This window comes from Sturnira hondurensis, unplaced genomic scaffold (genome assembly GCF_014824575.4).
Source record: "Sturnira hondurensis isolate 20B ecotype Veracruz unplaced genomic scaffold, ASM1482457v3 Scaffold0006413, whole genome shotgun sequence".
In the NCBI taxonomy this organism is placed as follows: Eukaryota; Metazoa; Chordata; class Mammalia; order Chiroptera; family Phyllostomidae; genus Sturnira; species Sturnira hondurensis.
The window spans coordinates 44,821,195-44,842,996 of record NW_028079044.1 but is presented as its reverse complement, the minus strand read 5'-3'; the positions used below and the strand labels follow the sequence as shown (position 1 = coordinate 44,842,996).

The 21,802-nt window shown below is 46.5% G+C and overlaps 1 protein-coding gene and 1 long non-coding RNA gene across 4 annotated transcripts; one reads left to right on the top strand and one right to left on the bottom strand.

Moving 5' to 3' along the window:
• Positions 1–1,609: 1,609 nt before the first annotated feature.
• Positions 1,610–5,790, bottom strand: LOC118988676 (uncharacterized). Its single transcript, XR_005066831.1, has 2 exons — positions 5,584–5,790; positions 1,610–1,991 (listed from the first exon to the last, which is right to left on the bottom strand). It is a non-coding gene; the product is annotated as an uncharacterized LOC118988676 (long non-coding RNA).
• Positions 5,791–5,875: 85 nt separating this feature from the next.
• LRATD2 (LRAT domain containing 2) lies at positions 5,876–11,581 on the top strand. Of its 3 annotated transcripts, none has more exons than XM_037048533.1 (2): positions 5,876–6,339; positions 6,882–11,581. In XM_037048533.1, the coding sequence occupies exon 2, from the start codon at positions 6,978–6,980 to the stop codon at positions 7,908–7,910; it is 933 nt and encodes a 310-aa protein (XP_036904428.1). In that variant the 5' UTR covers positions 5,876–6,339; positions 6,882–6,977; the 3' UTR covers positions 7,911–11,581. The 3 variants fall into 3 exon arrangements, with proteins under 3 accessions (XP_036904428.1, XP_036904430.1, XP_036904431.1); XM_037048535.1 differs by having other exon boundaries at positions 5,876–6,353; XM_037048536.1 differs by lacking the exon at positions 5,876–6,339 and adding an exon at positions 6,398–6,429.
• The last annotated feature ends 10,221 nt before the right edge of the window (positions 11,582–21,802 follow it).

Below are 21,802 nucleotides of genomic sequence, written 5' to 3'. Positions count from 1 at the left end.
GCTGCTTTACAGCAAAGAGTAGTATAATCTGCTACCCCAACATAGGCACTTTGGCACAGGATTCCTTTGAAGGGAAGGCAATTAAGCAGCAGCAGATATTAGAAAAGCTCTCTGCCCTCGCCCGATCTACCTGAAAACAGAACATAAACTCCCCGTGTTAAGGTGTCCCCTTCCCCACTGCCTGCGCTAGGAAGGGGACAACAACTGTATCACGACAGACAAGGTGTCCTGAGAGTGGTCTGCATACGTAAACCTTACTTACCAGCCCTTATCTGCCATTCCTCTCTCCGTGTATTGGCCTTCTCACAACTGACCACCACTAGAAGCCCAAAGTCCTTTTCTTTTGTCTTGCTACTTCTCTACCAAAGCATCGTTCTTTGCTGAGATGCCATATTTATATGCCACACATATTTAGGGAACTTCCTAATTCATTTTCCCATCTGTCAGTTGGGAGCAATCCTACACCATTAGACCTATTCATCTGCGAGAATGAATACAGAAAGGCCCCTTCCATTTTTACATTGAACTACGATTTACTGAGCCTAGCATGTGTCCAAGTACCATTGTAGGGGCGGGTGATGGCTCCATAAACAAACAGGGATCCCTGACTTTGTAGAACTTCTAACCCATTTGGGAGAGATGATACACACAAATGAAGTAATAAATTATGTAGAATATTAAAGATGATAGTCCAGCAAATGATAGAAAAATAGAGAAGGAAAGGGACGGATGTATGTAGGACACTCAGACACTCAGAATTTTAAATAGGGTTATCAGGAAAGGCTCACCAAGAATAACATCCGAGTCAACAGGTAAAGATCACCCCAGGAAGGAACCTGGGGAAAAGTGTTCCAGGCGGAGGGGACAGAAAAGGGGAAGGCCCTGAGAGAGAAGCATGCCCACCGTGGGGGAGGAACAGCAAGAGCCAGTGTGCCTGTAGGGACGAGTGAGGGGGTGTCAGAGGGGAGTGGGAGAGCAGGGGCCACGTGCTAAACCTGACAAGCTCAGGGGAGGCCTGGCTGGCGGCCTGACAAACTCAGAGTTCTAAAGTAACCAAACAGGATGGTCGGAGATGAAAATGGATTGACCAAAAGCAGGCCCTGGTGGGCAGTCAAGTCCTAGATTCTTATCTTTCCCTTATCAAGGTCAATCTTTACCTCAATGGAGCCTGTCTGTTGTCCTTCTGCATCTAAGATAACATACCTTTGGAATGTCAAGATAATTTCCTTTTTCCAGACCCCTCTGGGCATACTCTCCCACCAGAGTAAAGTTGGCCAGAACCCCTCACTGTCATCTTGTTCTCCGGAATACCGTCTCCAGGTGCTGTAAATGTTCGTTGTTAACTGTGCTTTCCCCAGCAAAGTAAAGGAAGCATGTGTCTCTCCACTGTACTTTTTTTCCAGCCCCAGATTTCCCCACTTTGCTTTCTCTTGCCTCCCTAATCCATCACCTGTGGGTTCCATGTAACCCCCTTATGTCTTCTCCTCTGATTGTAATGTATAAAAGAAAACGTTAAACTGCCCTTCTCCGGAGCATTTCTGGAGCTGTTGAGATTTGGCTTCCCGGCAATTGTCGTCAGTTTGGTTCAAATAAACTCACAAAAATCCTCTACAGTTTTGATTGTTTCTTATGTTGACAGAGGTAAGAGGGGACGCCTTTGACCTCATGGGGTTATTTTAGGGAGGTTGGCCTTCTCCGAGGGAGATGCGGAGCCATGGAGGGTCTGAGCAGAGAAGCGACCTGGCGTAGCTCCCAGGCTCCCAGGACTGCTGGGGCTGCTGTGTTGTGAGCAGACTCTAGCAGGTAACGCCCTGGACCCAGGCCTGTAGAAGTGGTTTGGGGAAACCTGCGCTGAACAAGGCTGCTGTCTTCCTCACTCGGAAGCATGAAGAAGGCCCGGCAAGAAAAGGAGGGTAGGTTTGCTCTGCTGAAGCTTCTCTGAGAGCCTTGTCTCCTCTCTGAATAGCTCACCCTCCCGTCTTGCCCAAGACCTGCAAAACAAGATTCTTAAAATTTAGATTTTTTTCTCGAAACCCCTACATTTGGATTTGCAGATATGCCAATATTTGGATTTGTCGAGCTGTAATTTAAGCTGGTCTCTCCCCTGGAGCCGCTTGGTGAAATGCATCTTTCATGAGGCTTTGCAGGAACCCAGCTACACGCTCAGACTCCCGAGCACAAATCAAACTGTGGTTCAACATCAACAATGTGATGTCAGGGGCCTCCTAGAACAGCAAGCCTCCGGGAGGGACTGGCCTCAGTGTGTTCCCACTGGTGAGCCCTCTCCCGGGAAAGGATTAAAAGCTGACTTACAATGGAGCCACAGGATTGATTCGTGGAGGGCTGAGATCTGTGGTGGGCAAAAGCCCCAGGCCCCTCCTCATGCTATCTCCTGGTCGCCCTCACCCATAGGGCAGACCAGCTCAGCCTTCTTGGGAGAGCTTGCTCTGGTGATCTGAGGAAAAAAGCAGAATAAAATACAGATGCCAAGGGAAAGGATGCCACTCAGCAGCCTCTGGGCTCCCTTCCTCAATCAGAAGTTCAAGGAAGAATCAGCCCAAGTTCATGCCGGTTTTGAAGCCCAAGACAGGCTGGCTGGAGAGAGGAGCTGCAGGCCAGACCTCTCAGAGGGAGACTGGCTCAGACCTCACCTCCTGGAAATAGCACAATTAAAAAACATGTTTTTAATTGTCAAAGCAGCTTCCAACATTGATCGTCTCTTTTATTGGCTGGCGCTGTTTATGCGGTGGCTGCTCTGTGTGTAACTTCACCTGGAAGTGGGGGGTCCCTTGTGAGAGTAAGATCTGGACAAAAACACCTGACTTTCCTGTTCCCCTCTCCCTGCCCTGTGCCACCCCCACAATGCCCCCAGCTCCAAGTTCATGAAGCCCTTGGTTTAGGGAAGGCAATGACGCAGTGACCGGGATGGGGAGGCACTAGGCAGGGCAGCCAGCTGTCCCAGTTTCCTAGGATGTGGGGCTTTTAGTGCTCAGACTAGGATAGTCCCATGCAAACCAGGACAAGTTGATCACTCTACATCCAGAAGACATACCAGCCCCCTGACCAGCGTCTGGATGAACCCATGGGCCGGGGCTCTTGGGTGGTGTGATACACCATGAGAAGCAGCCTTGGTGCCAGGCAGATAGGGATTTGAATCCAGCAACAGTCATGTCTCTGTGCTAGGAATGTAAAAAACAGGATTGGTAGGATCTAGTGAGACGTTGCCCACATCACACGGTTATCCTTTTGCGACCACAGTAAAATCGTCATCTGGCTCTTACGCGCTGTCTCAATAATGTGGGGCACTACACCACCTTTAGGATTTACAACGTGCTTCCATAGACACTGTGTCATCATAGAGACTGGGAAAGGAGGCCTGGCTGGAGAAGAGACTGCTCCAAGGTCATGCACCTGGCAAACAGGACTTCAGTCTGGGGCATCAGTTTCCGTTCTGCGAACTCTCACCCCCTAAGGTCACAATAAAACCCCAGCAGTGGGTAACAGAAGTAGGGAAGTCTGGGAGTCCCCTGATGAGGGAGGTGGGGAGGGACCTACTTCCCAGCCAGCTCACACAGCTACTGCTGCTGCCATGAACCTGGGGCCCAGCCTGAGGAGCAGGCAGAGTTCCAGTTTCCCCATCACATAATTCTGCCCTTGTGTTCCTATTTTGTACGTTCTTAGAGGTAGCCATCTAAACCAAGCTCTCTACCACAATGGCAGGCTCAGTGCCCATGTCTGGTCAGGTAGAAATGCCACTTCTTAATTATTCCCCACTGCCCGGACAGGAATACTGTGAGTCACTCACTGGCATTCAACCCTTATGTTTACTGAGTGCCTTCTAGGAGGAGGTATGTGGGATTCAACACTTGGGTCACTGATGCGGGGACAGTATGACTGAGAATTCAAATCCAACTAACATTTCTGGTCTGAGAGGCTGCTCCTGGGAAAGGTGGCTTCAGAGGCTTTGTTCTTCGCTGGCTAGGCTCCCGCCCTGCTCCTGCCTCCTCTCTCATTCATGTCCCACAGAGCAGCCAGAGTGCCAATCTTAAAACCCCAAACCTTCTCCACCTTTCTAACTGCAGTTACTTGAAGAAAAGGGAGGAATTACTATAGGTGCAGGTAAGCTAACACAGTGATTCTAATTCCAACAAGAATGTCTTCAACCACAGCCCTATATAGTTATAACACACAGTTGTTTGGAATACAGGGCTGCACTAGAACCAGTCCAAAGGTTATTTTACCCTGTTTTGACATCCCAAGGCTTGAGAGGCCAGAAGGCAAGGCATTTCCTCTGGGATGGCAGCTCTGACGATTTTAAAGTGGCTTTGCTTATCTTATTTTTTCAGTGTTTTTCCTTATTAGAGCTTTCACCCAAGAATGCTGGCTGTGAACTGTCATACTACTGTGTCCAAGGGATTCTCGGATCACCAGCAAATATACACAGGGGCCTTCCACAGCTGACGATAGCAAACGTTTCCCAGTCTAGGAGACATGGGCTGACCCCCCATTGCATTCCTAAACCTAAGTCTTCGCTGTGAAATGGGTACCTGCGTGAGCTCACATGGTGGTGACAAATACCATGGAAGTCTCTTTTTGGTCTAACTTATACTGCGATCTCGGACTTGCTGAAGGTCAAACTCCCATTACAGCCAGGGTAATATCGATTGTTCGGGCTCAAAAGTACATAAGTAAATTGATTTCCCCCTCCCCTTCTGTCCAAACTGAAAAGGATCGCAGAAGTGTTAGCATATTTCTGTTTCCACTGGTTGGTATATATACTGAATAAATAATAGTGTTACCTGGAAAAACTTAGTCAAAAGAAACAGGGATGGAAAACAGGGTAGAGGCAGTCTTGAGTTGCATTCTTAAACTCAGCAGGAATTAGTTCGGGTGTTCCACTAAATATCTAAGCTTGCCTATTGTCCACCCTCCACCTCCACTCAGACCTATCGGTAGCCTATATCTTTGGTACAAAATACAAACCAGCATGGAGGGGGAAGGGAGGAAGTGTCCTCTTGTGGAGGTTAATAGGCAATACTCCTCTCCTTCTGTAAATCACTCTGTCACTTCCTTCTGTACATCAGCCGGAAGGAAATATATTCGCCAGGGGCCTCTGCTCATGTGTTCTTAATTTAAGGACATGTAGGCAATTTCTAGGTCCCGCACAGCCAAGAAAAACAGAACTGAATACTTTCTTTCACTGCCAGGCCAACTAGTAATTTAAAACAATGGAGGTTGTGAAATTAACTTTTGCTAACCTCGGGGGACACCAGTGAACACAGAGATGGTCTTGGGGGTAAGCCAGTAACTAAGTCTTCCTTCTGTTTTATACTGTGTCTTTTCTGTGAAAAATTTTCCCTTACTGGAAAGTTTCACAGCACTCATCCTGGAAATACCTCTAAACTGGCGCACTTTCCCAGCTGTTCCACTAAAAAAAAAAAAAAAAAGTATTTGCTGTGAATATTGGCAAGAAATATGTTCCAGGAAGGAAAAGACGTGCGTTTGCTTCCTAATGACTGTCCCTCCCTCTCCAGGTACTCTGGCAAAGAGGCAAAGGGGAAAGAAAACAAACAACACACTTACTCCCTCCCCCCTCTCTACACTGGCAGATGGCTTTCGCCTTCCAACTTCTTTTTAAAGCCCACAGCTCGGAAAAATGCAAACAGAGCAAGCAGAGTACCCTCAGCAGGCCCAGGCTCTAAGGAGGCAAGCGAGTTCTCAGGGACCAGCACAGACACCCGTGCTCAGAACGTCAGCCCGCGCGTCGATAATTTACCAGCTAGATTTAAACCTGCTGCGGCGTGGGGGCGTGGCTTGGGCGGAGCTCCGCGGCTCGGGTGGGCCGGGCGGGCGGGTATCCCAGAGGCTCTGCACCGCGGGGGAAAGACCCGGGTTCCGGGAGCGAGCGCCTATCTCTTTAAATGCTAGGGGCTGCGCTCCCGCCCCGGGAGCCCGGAGCCGGATCTACAATCCCGTTCCTCCCGTTCCAGCGCTTGTTGCTCGCCGGGACCGAGCGGGAGCTGGCGCCGCCGGCAGCCAAGCTGCCTCCTTCTCCTCCTTCTCGCGCCCCACCTCCCCCGAGAGCGGGTTGAAGGGGAGCGGCCACACCAGCAGAAGGGAGCAGGTGCAGGGTGAACAGACATTGACTCCCACTTTCCAATCTTGAGACTGTGTAGCCGAGTGGGGCAAGACATGCATCGCTCCCCTCTGTCCAGCCTCGCTGCCGCCCGCGCCGGGAGCGGAAGGACTGTGGAGCCCACACCCGCAAACTCGTCCTAGAAGTCTCAGCGTGCGGCGGGGGCCTCCTCCCTGTTCCCCAGGGCCTCCACCTCTCCGCGGGTGAGTTTGCGCAGGTAACCCGAGCTAGAGGGCACGCGCGCGGGGGAAAGGCGGGCGAGACGGAAGGAGAAAGCGCCGCAGGTGTGCCAGGTAAGGTGGCTCACCTGCTAGGACCGTGCTACGCAGTCCTCGCTAGTTTCCTGGGGAAGGAGGCTTAGGGGTTGTGGATAGTCTCAGGGGTTAAGTTAGGGCCGTAGGGTGGAGGGGATGTCAGGAAAGGAGAGACTGGAGTAAAGTTTCTCTTTCTTACCCCTCCTGCCCGGGCTTGGCAGGTGGGGCGCTGGCGGAAGCCCTAGGAGCTGCTGATGCAATGGACTTTTGCCCGAACGAGGTGAGGGCGGGGCGGGGGGTATAGACCTGGAATCGCCTGGCCTCCTGAGACCGTGACTCTAGAGGTGGAGAAATGAGAGAAGGCTCGCTTCCTGAGACTTCTCTTAGAATGACTCTAGGTGCTCCACCCAAACCTTTCTTCTACCTCTCAACAAATCGTCCTTTACACGGAGGGGCTCCTATATGGCTTCCTTGCCTTCCTCTTCCAACAGGTGGTTTCAGCCCCTATCCGGGGACAAGTGCCAATGACCCTAGGGGTGGTTTCGCTTTCTCTGCTCTCGGCGGTGTGAACGTGTGTCCGCAGCGTGATGGGCAACCAGGTGGAGAAACTGACTCACCTAAATTATAAGGAAGTTCCCACAGCCGACCCAACTGGCATGGACCGAGACGACGGCCCTCGCATTGGGGTCTCCTACATCTTTTCCAATGACGACGAGGACGTGGAGCCGCAGCCGCCGCCCCAGGGGCCGGATGGCGGTAGCTTGCCCAAAGGCGGGGACGGGCCAACGTTGCCCCCGCCGCAGCCCTACGACCCTCGGCTGCACGAGGTGGAGTGCTCCGTGTTCTACCGCGAGGAGTGCATCTACCAAAAAAGCTTCGCACCAGGTTCTGCGGCGCTGAGCACCTACACTCCAGAGAACCTGCTCAACAAGTGCAAGCCTGGCGACCTGGTGGAGTTCGTGTCGCAGGCGCAGTACCCACACTGGGCTGTGTACGTGGGCAACTTCCAGGTGGTGCACTTGCACCGGCTGGAGGTGAGCAACAGCTTCCTGACCGATGCGAGCCAGGGCCGGCGCGGCCGAGTGGTAAACGATCTGTATCGCTATAAGCCGCTCAGCCCCAGCGCGGTGGTACGCAACGCACTGGCACACGTGGGCGCCAAGGAGCGAGAGCTGAGCTGGCGCAACTCTGAGAGCTTTGCAGCCTGGTGCCGCTATGGCAAGCGCGAGTTTAAGATCGGCGGTGAGCTGCGCATTGGCAAGCAGCCCTACCGGCTGCAGATCCAGCTCTCTGCACAGCGCAGCCACACGCTCGAGTTCCAGAGCCTGGAGGACCTGATCATGGAGAAACGGCGCAACGACCAGATAGGGCGCGCTGCTGTGCTGCAGGAGCTCGCCATGCACCTGCACCCCACCGAGCCCGAAGAGGGCGACAGCGATGCCACACGGACTAAGTTGCCTCCCGAGCGCCCTCCTGCGCCTGGCTGGGAGGAGGAGGACCAGGAGGCGGTGGTGCACTGATGGGAGAGCTGAGTACAGAGTTGTGAAACGGAGCTGTTGCCAGCAGCCACCGCTCCCTCCCTCTAGTCCTCCTCCACCACCTTCTGGGACCCATCTGGGTTCCTGGGCCATTTGGAAAACGGAGAGTTGGCAAAATGCACAGCCAGCTGTGGCTTGAGCTTGTTATCTGGGACAGAGGAGGAAGAGGGAGCACATAGGAACATTTTGGTTGGGGACACTGCCTGCCCACCTTGTCAATCTGTCTTCTTTCTGAGGTGGGGCAAACTGTAGACGTGCCTGACACTAAACCCCTGCTGGACCTGGGACCAAAATCGACCCTCCTTATGACGCAGGGGTGGAGAAAAGTTCGGAGTACCAATGTCTGCCATTGCCTTCTACCTGCTGCCCTCCTACCCTGGGCTTGGAGGATGCCCTGTGCTAAGGCCAGATTGGGATTGTGGCCAGCCCAGATGCATATCGGCTACCCCTGTGGAGCTGTGCATAGGATCCAGGAGAATGAGGCGATTTGTTTTACGGGATTCCTGGGATGCAGGCTTGGAGAAACCAGGACCAGGTCTGGGAGCAGCAGACCAAAACCGATCAGCTGCCGGTGAAGTGTAACAAAGAGTCAGTAAACTTGGGCCATAAAACAAAGATTTTGCTACCTCCCTCCTCCCAGTCCCCAGGTAATTCATCCTCTGGGGCTGGCTGAGCCTCCTGCCTCCTCCTGCTCCACCAGCCACTTCCTAGGTTAGAAGTAAATCATTGTCATGGGCCAACTAGGGGAAGGATTCAATTATAGCTGTTTGGCTGCCTTTGTTCCTTGCCTGCTATTGTAGGCACTTACAGCTGTGTTATTTGTTATCAAAGGTGGGAATAGCCTTTTGTGTCGCTGATCTAATTAAACCTGCTTGGCTGTGTTCATCCCCAGGTCACGCATGGCATTGGCTGGTGCCACCCTGTAAAGTATCCACTACAGAAGCAGCCAAACAGGTTTGCCCTGATAGGAACCAGTCCGTCACTCCCACTTCCCACTGAACCCTATTCCTGAACAGTGAAGGTAACCTTTTTAAATGTAAGGCTTTGGTGGTGGTCCTGTGAATTTTAATTTTCCCTCACCACTCCATCTCTCACTTTTGTTCTGCTGCTGGTAAAATCTCAGGCCTAAGGCATATTTTAGTGATAGGGTATTTATTTTGGTAGCCACCTTGATGCACACTTAATTCAAGATGCAAAGTCTTGTTATATTGCAACAGCCTCCTTGTGGCTAGAGAACACACACCTTCAGAATGCTTTCTCAAGAGACTGGACAGCAATCACAAGTGCCACCTGGTGTAGTCAGTGCCAAATCTGGTGACAGTCCTAAAGCACAGGTTAGTGGTTGTCGAATCTGTTGACAGTAGACTGGCCAGTACTGTTTGGATCTGCTGCTGAGTTAGTTTGTTTGCTCCATGATGAGGCTCAAAATTTTTTTTTTACAATCTGTTCCTTGTAGTCATGTGAGCTCTTTAAGGATGTGTGCCCTGTATTTCAGAATGCGTCTCTCCTGCACATTGGCATTGCTAATACTGTCTCAGAAGTTGAGTAAAGTTTTTATTTCTTTTGGGAGTCATGAGAGATTGCACTGAACAGGTCATTTTTGTGACCTAATTCTTACAGTTGGAGTAGAATCACAGTTCCATGTTCTATAGCTGTGGTCATCCTTGGGCCTTCTGCCTGGATTATCTCTAAATCAAGGCAACAAGACTTGAAGGATTTCCTTGTACCCTTCTTCCAAACGTGGCAGTTGAGGTCATCATTGTTGTCTTCACAGCCCCTCCACATGTCATCATTTAATTACAAGGGCATTAACTGTGTTCCCTGTTTTTTTTTTGGAATGATGACAGGGCTCATCAAGCAGGTCTGTCACTTTGTTAGAGATGAACCACACTCAGCTCCAGTCTTGTCTGTGACTTGGAGACACATCAGTCTAGTTTCCGTGTTTAGTAAATCTCACCCCTTTTTGTTTGTTTCTCTTGCTCATGGAAAAGAGGAGCAAAAGCAACATGGGTGAAAACATTGATGAGAGCCTACTCTACCTTACAGATACGGATTTTCTTTTATGCTTAACCCAGTAGTGAAATTTAAAAGTAATGACTAACGTGCAGACAGCAGGAAGGGAGGAGAACATCACTGTCTAGCACTTCTGGGCTAGCTGGCCAGGTGTCCTTTCCAGCCCCCATCTCTGTCTTCCTCCTTTGCCCCCAAGTGGGAAGTGAATGTCCTTGGTCACACTGAGGTGGAGCAGTGAATATCTGTTGTCGCATATGAACTGCTTTTTGTGAGACGTCTCAACCTGAAGAATTCCTATAAGATCTGCACCAACAATTGTATTCTGCCTCTAGAGAAGAGGTCTTTGATAGCAGGGCATGGAAATGAACTAGAAGAGGGACTAGATGGACCCCGGGGGCTGCTTTCCTGGGTAAAGCAAGCGTTTTTGCACAGGGCACCAGAGATGTGAAATATGTAATACTTAGGAACAGTGATTCCATCGAAGGTTCTGTAGGGTTTGTAGGGCTTCAAGTAAAAGCCACAACCAACCAGTGCAGGTGCCAAAAAAGAGAATCCAACCTCGGCTCTGTCCTCAAGATGGCAGTGTTGTGGATAAGTGACTTTTTAATCCCAGGCAATGACTACATCTGGCACTTTAAAAATACACATATTTAATAACTTTTGTTTCTCCTTAGGCTTAGAACCTTAGACCTGTTTTTGTGCTTTGAATAACAGATGCTCTTTGAAGGAAAGACATACCAACTCTAATGTTCTTTGGCAGCTCTGGCAGGATAAGCAGGACACCCGACTGGCCCGTGTGCTAAGTGTAATCAGACAAACTCTATTTTCTTACTCAAGCAACTATTTTATTGAGACTGCTTATGTACGTCGGAGGAGCCCATGACTTCAGCTACGCAACTTTTGTACCGAAATAACTCAACTTTTTGTAGTTCCTACTCCACATTTAATTTAAAAATAACTTTAATAGCACTAACAAGCCTAGCAGAAGGCTGTATTCCAGACCTGTGAGGAAATTTTTAGTTTTTATGAAAAATGGCCCTTCAGTGGTGAAACGTTTCGTGTCTTGGTGCTCCTGACCCTACCAGCACCACTGACGACCCAGCCACGTGGGAACATATTTTTGGAAGCAAAACTTTAATTTTATATGACATATGCTATGGAGAGTGAAGAGAATTTAAGGACTACTTGTTTTCTATTTTTTTCTTAACAAAATGGAATCCACTGTGTCGAAGACTCCTGATGTTACGTGATTGTCTAACCATTTTTCCGTAAGTTGGAATAAAATCTAATGCGATCATGGTTATCGAATGGGTTTGTTTGGGAAGTTATATTTTATTTATGGATTTTTAAAATCAGGGTAACTTAACTATAAACTTGACTGGATCATTCAACTTTATGTTGCTTTGTTCTTCACAATAACACTGTAACCCATGGAGAATTACACTAACACGATAAATGCTACATGTATTTTATTTCCCGGTGAATTGCGTAACCCTTATTTTTGTTGAAGATTGTATGTCAAGTCAATGTGTTCTCATATGACTTCTTGAGAAGGAGGTTCCAATTTGAAACTGTATCATTTCCTTCAAAATGAAGGGCAGTGCTTAGCAAAATAAATATTGATGGCATCTTTTATACCATTTCCTCTTCACTGTGTCTTATTAAAGTAAAATCTGTCAGGTTCCTTTGAAAAATGCTAGGAGGGTCTCCAATAAACCATCGATTGGAGTTAACCAAATTTATATATATATTTTTCCACTTGTGTACCTTTTTTTCCCTGACACTTTTGGTCCACAGCCAAGCTATGCAGCCTTACTGCAGTTTTTTTCTGAGAATATTAGTGTGCATCATCTTTTCAGTTGCTTAGTAAACATTTTGGTGAATCATTTAGTGACTGAAAATGCTCACTGCATTGACTGTGTGAGAATTAATCACCCAGTGTCTCTAGGCTATCAGTGTTCATGAGAAATGTCTCGTGAATATACATCTTCAATGCACATCAATTTGGGGGATTCATGCAGACATGGCTGGAAACCACACACATGTTTTGTAATCCACCCTGGAGACCTGCGGGACTAAGATCAGTAAGCCAGGCTGCACCTTGGGTAGTTGTTGAGTCCCGGACGAAGAGAATGGGCGCAACGAGTCATGAGATTCCAGAAAAGGGGTAAGTGAGCTCGCACCACTGTTGGCACGATCAGGAATGCAGGTGCCGTGGTTGGTGAAGGAGCAGATGTGGCGTCTGGGACTGGGGCGGGGAAGGCCACCTGCCCTCCTTATGCCAGCACCTGAAAACGCTACCACAATCCTGGGAGGTTCAACCGCTTGAGTTTTATCAGCAGACTTCCTGTGAGAATTTTAAATAGTAAGACAGTTGATTGCTGAAGGTTGTAAGGAGCTCAGGTAGCAGCGGGGCCCTTTTTCCCTAGCGTGGGAATCCTTCATTTGCCATGGTTCTCATTGCCAAAAAAGTAGCCGGGGGTGGGGGAGAGCCTAACCTGGAATGTGTATTTATTCTTGGGTGATTTTGGTGAAGGCTGCTGTTCCCATTTCTCCTAAATGGACTGAGTTTGCTTAATGTAGGAAAATGACATGTTGGAAAGCATTTAAAAAGAGCTCAAAATGAACAGTCTCAGAATATGGGCGTAAGGGCTTTTATTTCTTCTTACTGAATTTGCTGGGGAAGCTGCTGATTGGACAAATACAGCCATTTTATCTGCGGAGTAGATGGGAGAATGATTAGTGTCCGTTTGCAATCACAGCAGGGTACAAAGTATTGATGAAGACTTAAAGGATGTTGAGCCCTCGCCTGGGGGATTAGAACATGCAGAACTTAAACAGGAACCCCTGGGGGTGGTCCCTGCCCCTGAGCTTGTTCGTAAGGGGAAATCAATTTCAATCCTCTGTGGAGTACAGATTATAATCAAAGGTGGCCCCGTCAATGCCGGTGGTTGATAGGTACTCAAATAAAGTAGACGCGTGTAGGTTTAACTAAGTTACTCCTGTTGGAGAAATTGGATCAAAAAACCTGGGAAGTACAAATGATGAAGGAGAATGGGGTATCACTAATGTAACTAACATCCACGAGGTACTTAACTGGGCGGCTCCCAACACAAAGATAAACCAGATGCTTAGTTCCTATCATATGACTCGTATTCTAACAGGTGAGTCAAACCACTACTTACCAAAAAGAAGTTCACAAGAAGGTCTTCATTAATCATTACATTGGTGATATGTGCAATGAAGGATGTGTACGGGGTGTATGTGGCAGGATCCATGTCCATGAAAGAATCAGTGAAGGCTTCTCCAAGGAAGTGTTTATGCTGAACTTTGGAATAGGTAGAGCAGGAAACCAGGTACTTCAAAGTAGGTGTGATGACATTTATTTGGGGAGGAAGGCTGGGGAATAGATGAATGAACATTGAGTGCTCTCCAAATGCCTTGGCTTCATGCTCCAACAGTATGCCTCCTTGGGGTTCCCTTCTGTACCATGCTAACTCATTCATGCATCTCAGGAGCTTGACATGGGACCGGGCAAAGAGACCCTCACTCAAAGATGGAGTAAGTGAATGAATTTGGGGGTGGGGTTTGGTAGATTAGAAAGCCCTCATTATCTCCAGGTGACGTCATGACTAGTTTGAGGAGCCCAAAGCATGGTTTGATGAGGGCAGCTGTTTTTAGGATGGATGGAACGAGGAGAGCAAATGAGGGACCGTCCAGCCCTCTCCTGGAGCTAGAGGTTTTATTGCTACTGCCATTGGTGACTTAAACTACCAGGCAGATTGTGGAGGAGAGGGCAATTTGGAGCCTTTGCCTGCTGGAAGCGAGAGGTGAAGTGGCCCAGGCTGAAGGGGGGCAGAGGTCAGACAGAGCCAGAGGCTTGGCAGGCCCACTGCCATAGCTGTGGAATCATGATTGAGAAAAGGTTTATTCTGTTCATTTGGCCGACACAGGCCACTACTGTAACAGAGTCTCTTGTGCCTTGTCAAGAGTGGCCATAATGACTCAAAAGGTGAGCTCTCAGCTACTTTCTTCAGGGAACTTGTACAACCATGTCATTAACTTCCAAGGTCTGTTTATCTTGATATTTAGTACATTCTTTTCAACTTTATAACTTTGAGGATCATCAGTCATTAGGTCAAACTGGTGGTAGAACATCTGACCTAGGCACACACGGTCACATAGTGGTTCAGGCTTCATGGTCAAACTACCTGGGTTTCTCTACTCTGGGCTCTGCCCACAATTAACCTCGGGAGAAGTTACATACTTGCTTGAAAAAAACGTATTTCCTCTTCTATACAATGTGGTTCGTGTCACTGGTCAGGTCACTTAACTCTCCATTTCAGTTGCACTTGTAAAATAATATAGTTAATGTAATGTAATTGGACTATAATAATTGATATCTACTTCATATGGACATTGTGAGCACGAAATGGAACAATGGCCATAAAGCCCAGATCAGTACTTATTATGATTAGAGAAAATTTGGGCTATTGCGTGTGTTCAGAAGCCTTATTCCAAACAAATAAAGTTACTGTCTGGGAGAGGGAGGTGGCCTTCCCTTTAAGTCTTGGAGAATTTCTTAGCTAAATACAAGAAATTAGTATCAATTTAGAAAGAGATAACTCTACTTAACACTTTAGATGTTTAGCCATGGCTGTAGTGTTTTAAATGTTTTTTTGAGCTTTGCTCTTCAGTAGATGCACCGTTTAACTATTTTTGTATTATCTTTACTCATTAATTCCAGAATTTCCTGAGAACTTTGAAGGTACTCGATGCTGGAGAACCAAGGGAGGCGGATAAGAAGGGATATGGCAGTAACAATATTAATAATGATGAGGTGACCTTGTCCACACGGTCCTATTTTAATCATCACACAGCCTTCTGGACAGATGCTAATATTTTCATTTTACAGTTGAGGAAACAGGTTTAGAGAAATGAGGTGGTTTGTCCATGGTCACATAGCTAATAAATGACAACTTCTGGCCTGAAACAGGATTGCTGGTCTCCAAGCCCCAGGCTGTGGTCACTCCACTGAGAGGTCATCTGACCACTCCCAGCCCTTCGGCTACCTCTCTCCCTTCTCCTTACCTGTGAAGAATGCCTTCTCTTCTGCATCAGCATCTTGTATGCAGCATTGGTTGAACAGCACCTGTATTTGCAGCAAGTCTTTGAGGCACTGGGAAGCAGGAAGAGGCAGGAAGGGAAGGAGGCAACTCACAGCCAAGGAGGGTCTAACATCCTTACGCTGAGCAACAGTGACAAGCCTGGGGCCAATGTTCTCTCTCCCATAATTACTCCTACCTTCCCCACAGGTGAACACAGTGCCATTTCCTGCTCCAACTGCCCTCTGCCTGCTCTTTTGTGACTCTATTTTTCCCTCTAGACCAAGGTCAGGCCTGCCTCAAATCAAGTCTCTACCCACAACCTGCTATGTGACCTTGGGCAAGTTATTAAGTTAGTAACTTGCTTAAACCACTGTGACTTATGTAAAACAATGGGGCTACTAGGAATACCTAATCCAGAGGGCTGCTCATCGCCTTCCGTAAATCAGTGTAAATCCAGTGCCCCAGGGGACACTCAGGTGTGGCACGGTGGCCCTGTTGGCTTTGCCACAAGTGGCTCTGCTATGAATATGACCGAGGACCTTGAGCAAGTCCCTTTACTATGCCAGGACCCTGGATCCAGGACCCTGGACCTACGTTTCTGTGTGTGGAGCGCCCAACTCCAGCCGGAGGAGTCCCGACGAGATTCTAAGCGCAACTTTATCCCTTGAGATGGTTTTAGAAGTTCCTAGGTGCTCTACGTAATTACAGTTAATTAATGCTAATTAGTGTCGATGCCTTAGCTATAGTAAATGTAAAAAACGTTAGTAAGGATAACAATAAAGACTGAATTTTAGGGGGTGCTTCTATTGTGACAAGTAGGGATTATACACCAAATTTTTTTTTGTGCTGGCACACTGATTTCGTCTTAGGACCAAATGTGGGCCAAGAGTGAGGAAAAAAATTAATGAGAGGAGTAAGTTAAATCAAGTCTTCTTTATTTTAGAAAAGGTATTGAGAATTTTTTCCATTTTTAAAAAATTTTTGAACATTAATTTTTCCTCCCACACTAGAGTACATTTCTCTTTGCTACCTAGCTCTACTTTGGCCAATACATGGAGAGAATTCTCCTGTATCTCAGTGGATATACATGCCTCATTCTACTTTATTCTAATGAAGTCTATTTGTTTCATATTTCAGAAAGAGCAAGGCTGTTTGTAAAGTCATAAAGCATGAAATGGTGGCAATTCTTTGTGCCAACATCTATTGTAGTACTTAAAAAAATAATACACTTTGTTTTTCAGAGCAGTTTTAGGATCACTACAAAACTGAGTGGAAAACACGGAGTTTCCACATTGCCTGTCTCCAACCTCACAGCCTCCCACCATCAACATGGGTGGCAGTGAGGTCACCTGGTTACAGGGGGTGAACCAACATTAACACATCCTTCTCAACCATCGTTTACATTGGGTTTCCCCCTCTGTGCTGTACATTCTGTGATTTTAACAGGTGTATCCATCATCCCAGCATCATGCAGAATAGTTTCACTCATTTCTTCTCCCCCTCGCCGCCATGGAGTTGAGGAAGTGTCCAGAATAGGCCTCCTGGGGAGAGTAAGCAGGTAGAACAGGTCTTATCAGAGAAAGATTCAGACATAATCCCGCTCCCATCTCATTAATCCTTTATTTTAGTAGTAAAGTGCACATCTGTCTTTGTATGACCGGGGGCAGGGGTGTTTGTGAGGACAAATATCATAAATTGGGTAGGAATTCCCTTTTCCTTTTTTGTAGTGCTGATAAAGAGTTCAGGCAACTCTGGGACATTAGTGAGAAGCCGAAATGATGCCTCCGAACCGTCCTCCAGCTGACTGTAGGCAGCCCACGCTACGCAGCGCCAGTGCGGCGAGGACAGGCCACTCTGTGTTTTGGGGGGGCTGGGAGGCACTGGGGAAAGCACTGGCCGGTGCTAGAGGCAGGCTCAGGGCTGTGGGGCCAGGACCTCCCCTTTCTGGGCCTCCTGGGCAGAGGACGTCACCTGGCTCAGGAGGCAGCCGTGTATTCATTTGTCAAGTGGGGATAATCCATCACCTACCTGTGGGGTTATGGCGTTAGTGGGAATACATATAACTCACTCAGAAGTAGTCCTGGCATAAAGCTATACGCTCAGGGACTATGCAGCATCATTACCTGTTTCCTCATCTGTGATTTTGCCCTGTGCTGTGACTCTGACACCAAAATCTCACGGGTGAAATTGAGATTGGAGCAGGTTGAGCCAAACTTGACCTGCATTTGGTCACAGACGGTGAGACATTTGGTTTTATAATAGTTAACACTCTCTGGCTCCAGGTGTTTGGAGGAAAACCATAAGTATAAGTATCTCTCACACACACACACACACACACACACACACACACTAATAAGCCAAGTACATCATTTTATCTGACTCATTGGCTTGTCCCCTGACAACTTAAAAGGTGAAGCTTAGGTACCAATATCACCATAAAGCTGTAATTGTTTGATTACCTCCCTGGGTAATAATGCCCTTTTCTGTCTGCTCTTTAAGCCTGTGGATATTTTTATTATTGTCATCTTATTACTTTTTTCCATTTCAAAAATAATATGTGTTTGGCATAAAATAAGTTCAAATACCAAAGTGTATAAAATGAAAGTAAAGGACACCCATCACCGTCTCTCACCCTGTTCCTCTTCTCACGAGGATTATTGGTAGAAGGTGTGTCTGTGTGTTTCTTCTAGACTTTTTTCTACAAATATTCAGATACACTATTTCTGCATCTATTTCTGCATCTATTTCCCCAGTTTTTAAAAATTAGGTTACATTACCCATATTATTCTGCCACTTTTTTACTCATCAATATATTAAGACTTTCTTTTATATTAGTACATGAAGTGTCTAGAACATTCTTCTGAAACTGCTGTTTAAGTTTTCATAATAAAAAGCTTCTGTTTCTTATCTGTGCAGAATAGTTTTATTCTCCCATTGAGAATAAAACTTCTCTCATTGAAAATTAAACTTCTCTCACTGATGCATATATAAACTATATCCAGTGTTTCCTAAGTGTAAATGATACCACAAACATCTTGTTCTACCCGCTCTTGGCATATATGTGAGTATTTCTGGAGGACATAGTTGTAATGAAGTTTCTGGATATAAGGTTATGCAAAATTTATATTTTGATAGGAAAACCATATGGCTCTAGATAAATAAAATTTATCAAAATTTATATTTTGATAGATAAAACCATATGGCCAATTTACAGTAATGCTAATAACATTCTCACATGTTTGAAAATATTTGTTGTTGGATTTGCTATGAGAGTTTTATTTTTTACCACGTGAGCTAGTCTCGTTGGTATCACCAAGAATTCAAACTAGTGGTTTACTAGTTTTATCCTATTACATTCTAATGCTCTCAGCCTTTGGTTACTGGATCGTACTGGTGAATTCTAGAGTCCAATCTATGAACTTGAACGTACAGTAGAAAGTAGTAGAGGAAGGTATGCAAAATTACCCTTCGTTTAAAAATGTAAATCAGAGTGTTTTCCACCCTTTGGTGACTTTCAGGTTCCTTACCACGGCCTGTCCGCCTGCCCAGTCTGCCTTCTGCTTATGTGCCCACTTCACCTTCATCACATCCCCTTGTAGGGTAGCACATTGGCCAAAATGTTCGTTTGTTTTTATAGGGAAGATGGCGCTTAGATGGTGCTTAGTTGTGTTTAACTTCATTCAAAACAATTTTGTTAGATTTTATTGTGACAGTTGTCATATCAATGTGCATTTAAAAAAAACTTACCAAAATTGGTGAGTTTTTGAATAGCCATTTTAATATTGAAGATAGAAGAAAATATGCAACATTTTTTGGCATAGTATGCTTTTGTATTTCAAGAAAAGTAAAAGTGCACCTGAAACATAAAAATACTTGCGCAGTGTGTGGAGAAGGTGCTGTGGCTGATTGGACATTCGAAAGTGGTTTGCAAAGTTTCCTGCTGGAGATTTCTCACTGGATGATGCTCTGAAGTCAGGTGGACCAGCTGAAGTTGACAGTGATCAAATTGAGACATTAATTGAGAACAATCAATGTTCTACCACACGAGAGAGTCAATGGACTCAAAATATCCAAATCAATAAAGCTATTGGTGAAAATGGAAAATGTTTTTGATGGAAAAAAACCATATGGACTTTTGGCCAATCCAACATTACAGACATTCTAATTCTCTCAGCATTTGGTTATTGGATTAGCCTAGCAAATTCTAGAGTCCAATCTATGAACTTGAATGAACAGTAGAAAGTAGTGGTGGAAGGTATCCAAAATTATCCTTCTTTTAAACATGTAAATCAGTGATTTAAAGCCTTTAGTGACTCCAATAGTACTTAGAATGAAATTGAAGTTTCTTATGGTGACCTGTTTGCCTGTACAATCTGCCTTCTGCTTTGTTGCTGGCTTTACTACCTATCACTCCCCCTTGCAGTCTTATTCCAGATGTACAGGCTTATATTTATTTACCTATTCTCCTAATCTCACCAAGGGTTTTCTTTCTTGCTTTAGAGCAGGTGTGTGTGTGTGTGTGTGTGTGTGTGTGTGTGTGTGTGTGTGTATTTGAAACTAAAACTTTGCCAAAGAACTCCTAACTATACTATGATGCCATGTAGTAAAATGATATTATAGGCACACTAATGCCCCCCCCAAAAGATGTCTGTATGCTAATCCTCAGACCTGTGAATATGTTTCCTGACCTGTCAACATCCGAAGTTGAGGCTCTATTGAGAAGGGGTGCGCATACTCAGAGCCTCCTATTTTCATCAATGTTCCACATCACTTTGAACAAACCTCCCCTTTTACTGCCTACCACATTCTTAAGGTTCATTTTGGAAGTATGAATGTTTACCCCACATTGGGCGCATCCACATCCCGGGTTAATTATACTACAGAGATAGGAATTGTGTTCAGAGGTATAAATAATGATTTGATATTTGTGTACTTCTTGCAGAAATCAAATTAAAGAGTCAAAAGGAACTTGGAAGTAAGAAAGACAAAATGGGACATTCGACTGTGACATGAAGTGAGGGGCAAGAGGACATTTAGGTCATCTTGGTTATCACCAGCAATGCAACACTCATTTGTAACATGGCGCATTTCCAAAGCACGTTTCACAGATGATCACATTTGATCTTTGCAGTCTCTCCTCAAACCATTGTAACCAAACGCAGGTCCACTGTCTGCCGCAAGTAAAAGTCAATACTTGATGTAAGGGAAAGTGGTTTATTTTCAGGTGCCAGCTACCTGGGAAGATAGGGGACTCATGTCTCAAAGCCCATCTCCCCCTCTCAGTGGAGGCGGAGGTTTTTATAAGGAGGGGGTTGCCAAGTTCTCTACGTGCAGACTAGCACAGTCCATTCCGACAAGGCAAGTGATGGTCCGGTGTGCAGCATCCTGGTTTAGTCATCGTGGGTGCACGTCATCCTGATGTCACATCATCCCGGTTTTGTGCTTGAAGATCAGCAAATCTCCCGGAACTGGAATGCCTGAAGGTTGGGGTCTATATCTTTTAAAATTAGTTCCTAGGATTCTTATACAAACATGGTGCTTATCTATAAGCTACGTATTAGACAGATTCTGCACTTACGGAAACAATGTCAAAAGAATAGCAGGGTGGGTTACAATTTTTCACTCTTACAATTATCCACTGTTGCACTGGGATACTCCACCCCCATGGGTACTCCACCCCCATGGATACTCCACCCCCATGGGTACTCCACCCCCATGGGTACTCCACCCCCTGGATACCCGACCCCCATGGGTACTCCACCGTCCAACTAACAGGTACATGCCTGCGGAGCTGGAGCCTCTGGCACCCTGCTGCAGCTCTACATGGAGCATTTTGATTGGTTGATGGCTTCAGAACTATGTTAACAGTGCAGTATATTAGTTTGATACCTGCAAGTACTATCACATCCATTTACAAATGGTGAAGGGAGTGAGGGAGGGAATGAGTAACTTTGCTCAGGGTCACAAAGCTAATAATGTCTTAAACTTGAGATTACTTGATTTCTAAACCATGTCCTGTCTCTGTGGAGTCCCTGTCTCCAAGTCTGGTTTGACCCTGTGACCCTGGGCAAGGGACTGCATCTCTTAGAGGGGGAACAGTGACAATGATTCTTCTGGCTTCCCTACCTCTCTAGGCAGTGAAAAGTGCCAAGAGAGGGAAAACTCCCTTGTCTCTTTGTTCAGGGCAAATAATCAAGTTAGGGGTCAATTTTAGGCCAGAGAGCAAACTCAACTCATTAATTATTCACAGAGTTGGACACTCTGCTTGTCCCTTGAAACTGCTTAAACCAGTTGCGACAAGCCACAACTACAAAGCTGGTAAAACAAATTTGTTGAAACTAACTAGTCAGAGCAGAGCAAACGAATATTTTTAGAGAGGGAATGTGAACCAATGGAGGCGAAGTCACAGTGAAAGGAGCGTGGCCTGGGGAGCCAAATAGATTCCACTTATGAGCTGCGTCCTATCGGGCGAGTCATGTAATAAGTAACCTTTGTTTCCTTATTTACAAGATGAGAATAAGTACCTTGAAGAGTCATCTGGAATCAGAAACAATGGGGGCACAGCCTAGAGCTCCGTGCCTGGGACCAGGAGTGAGAGTGACAGTGTTTCCTAACCTGGACTCCAGGACCCCACAGAAACCAGAGTCACTGTGAGTCAGCATCCCGGCTGCTCCCAGAGGCCCCCTGCAGGCGGGAGTGAACCCGTCCCTTGTTAGATCGCTGGGGACAAGCATGTGGCTATTTACCCACAGG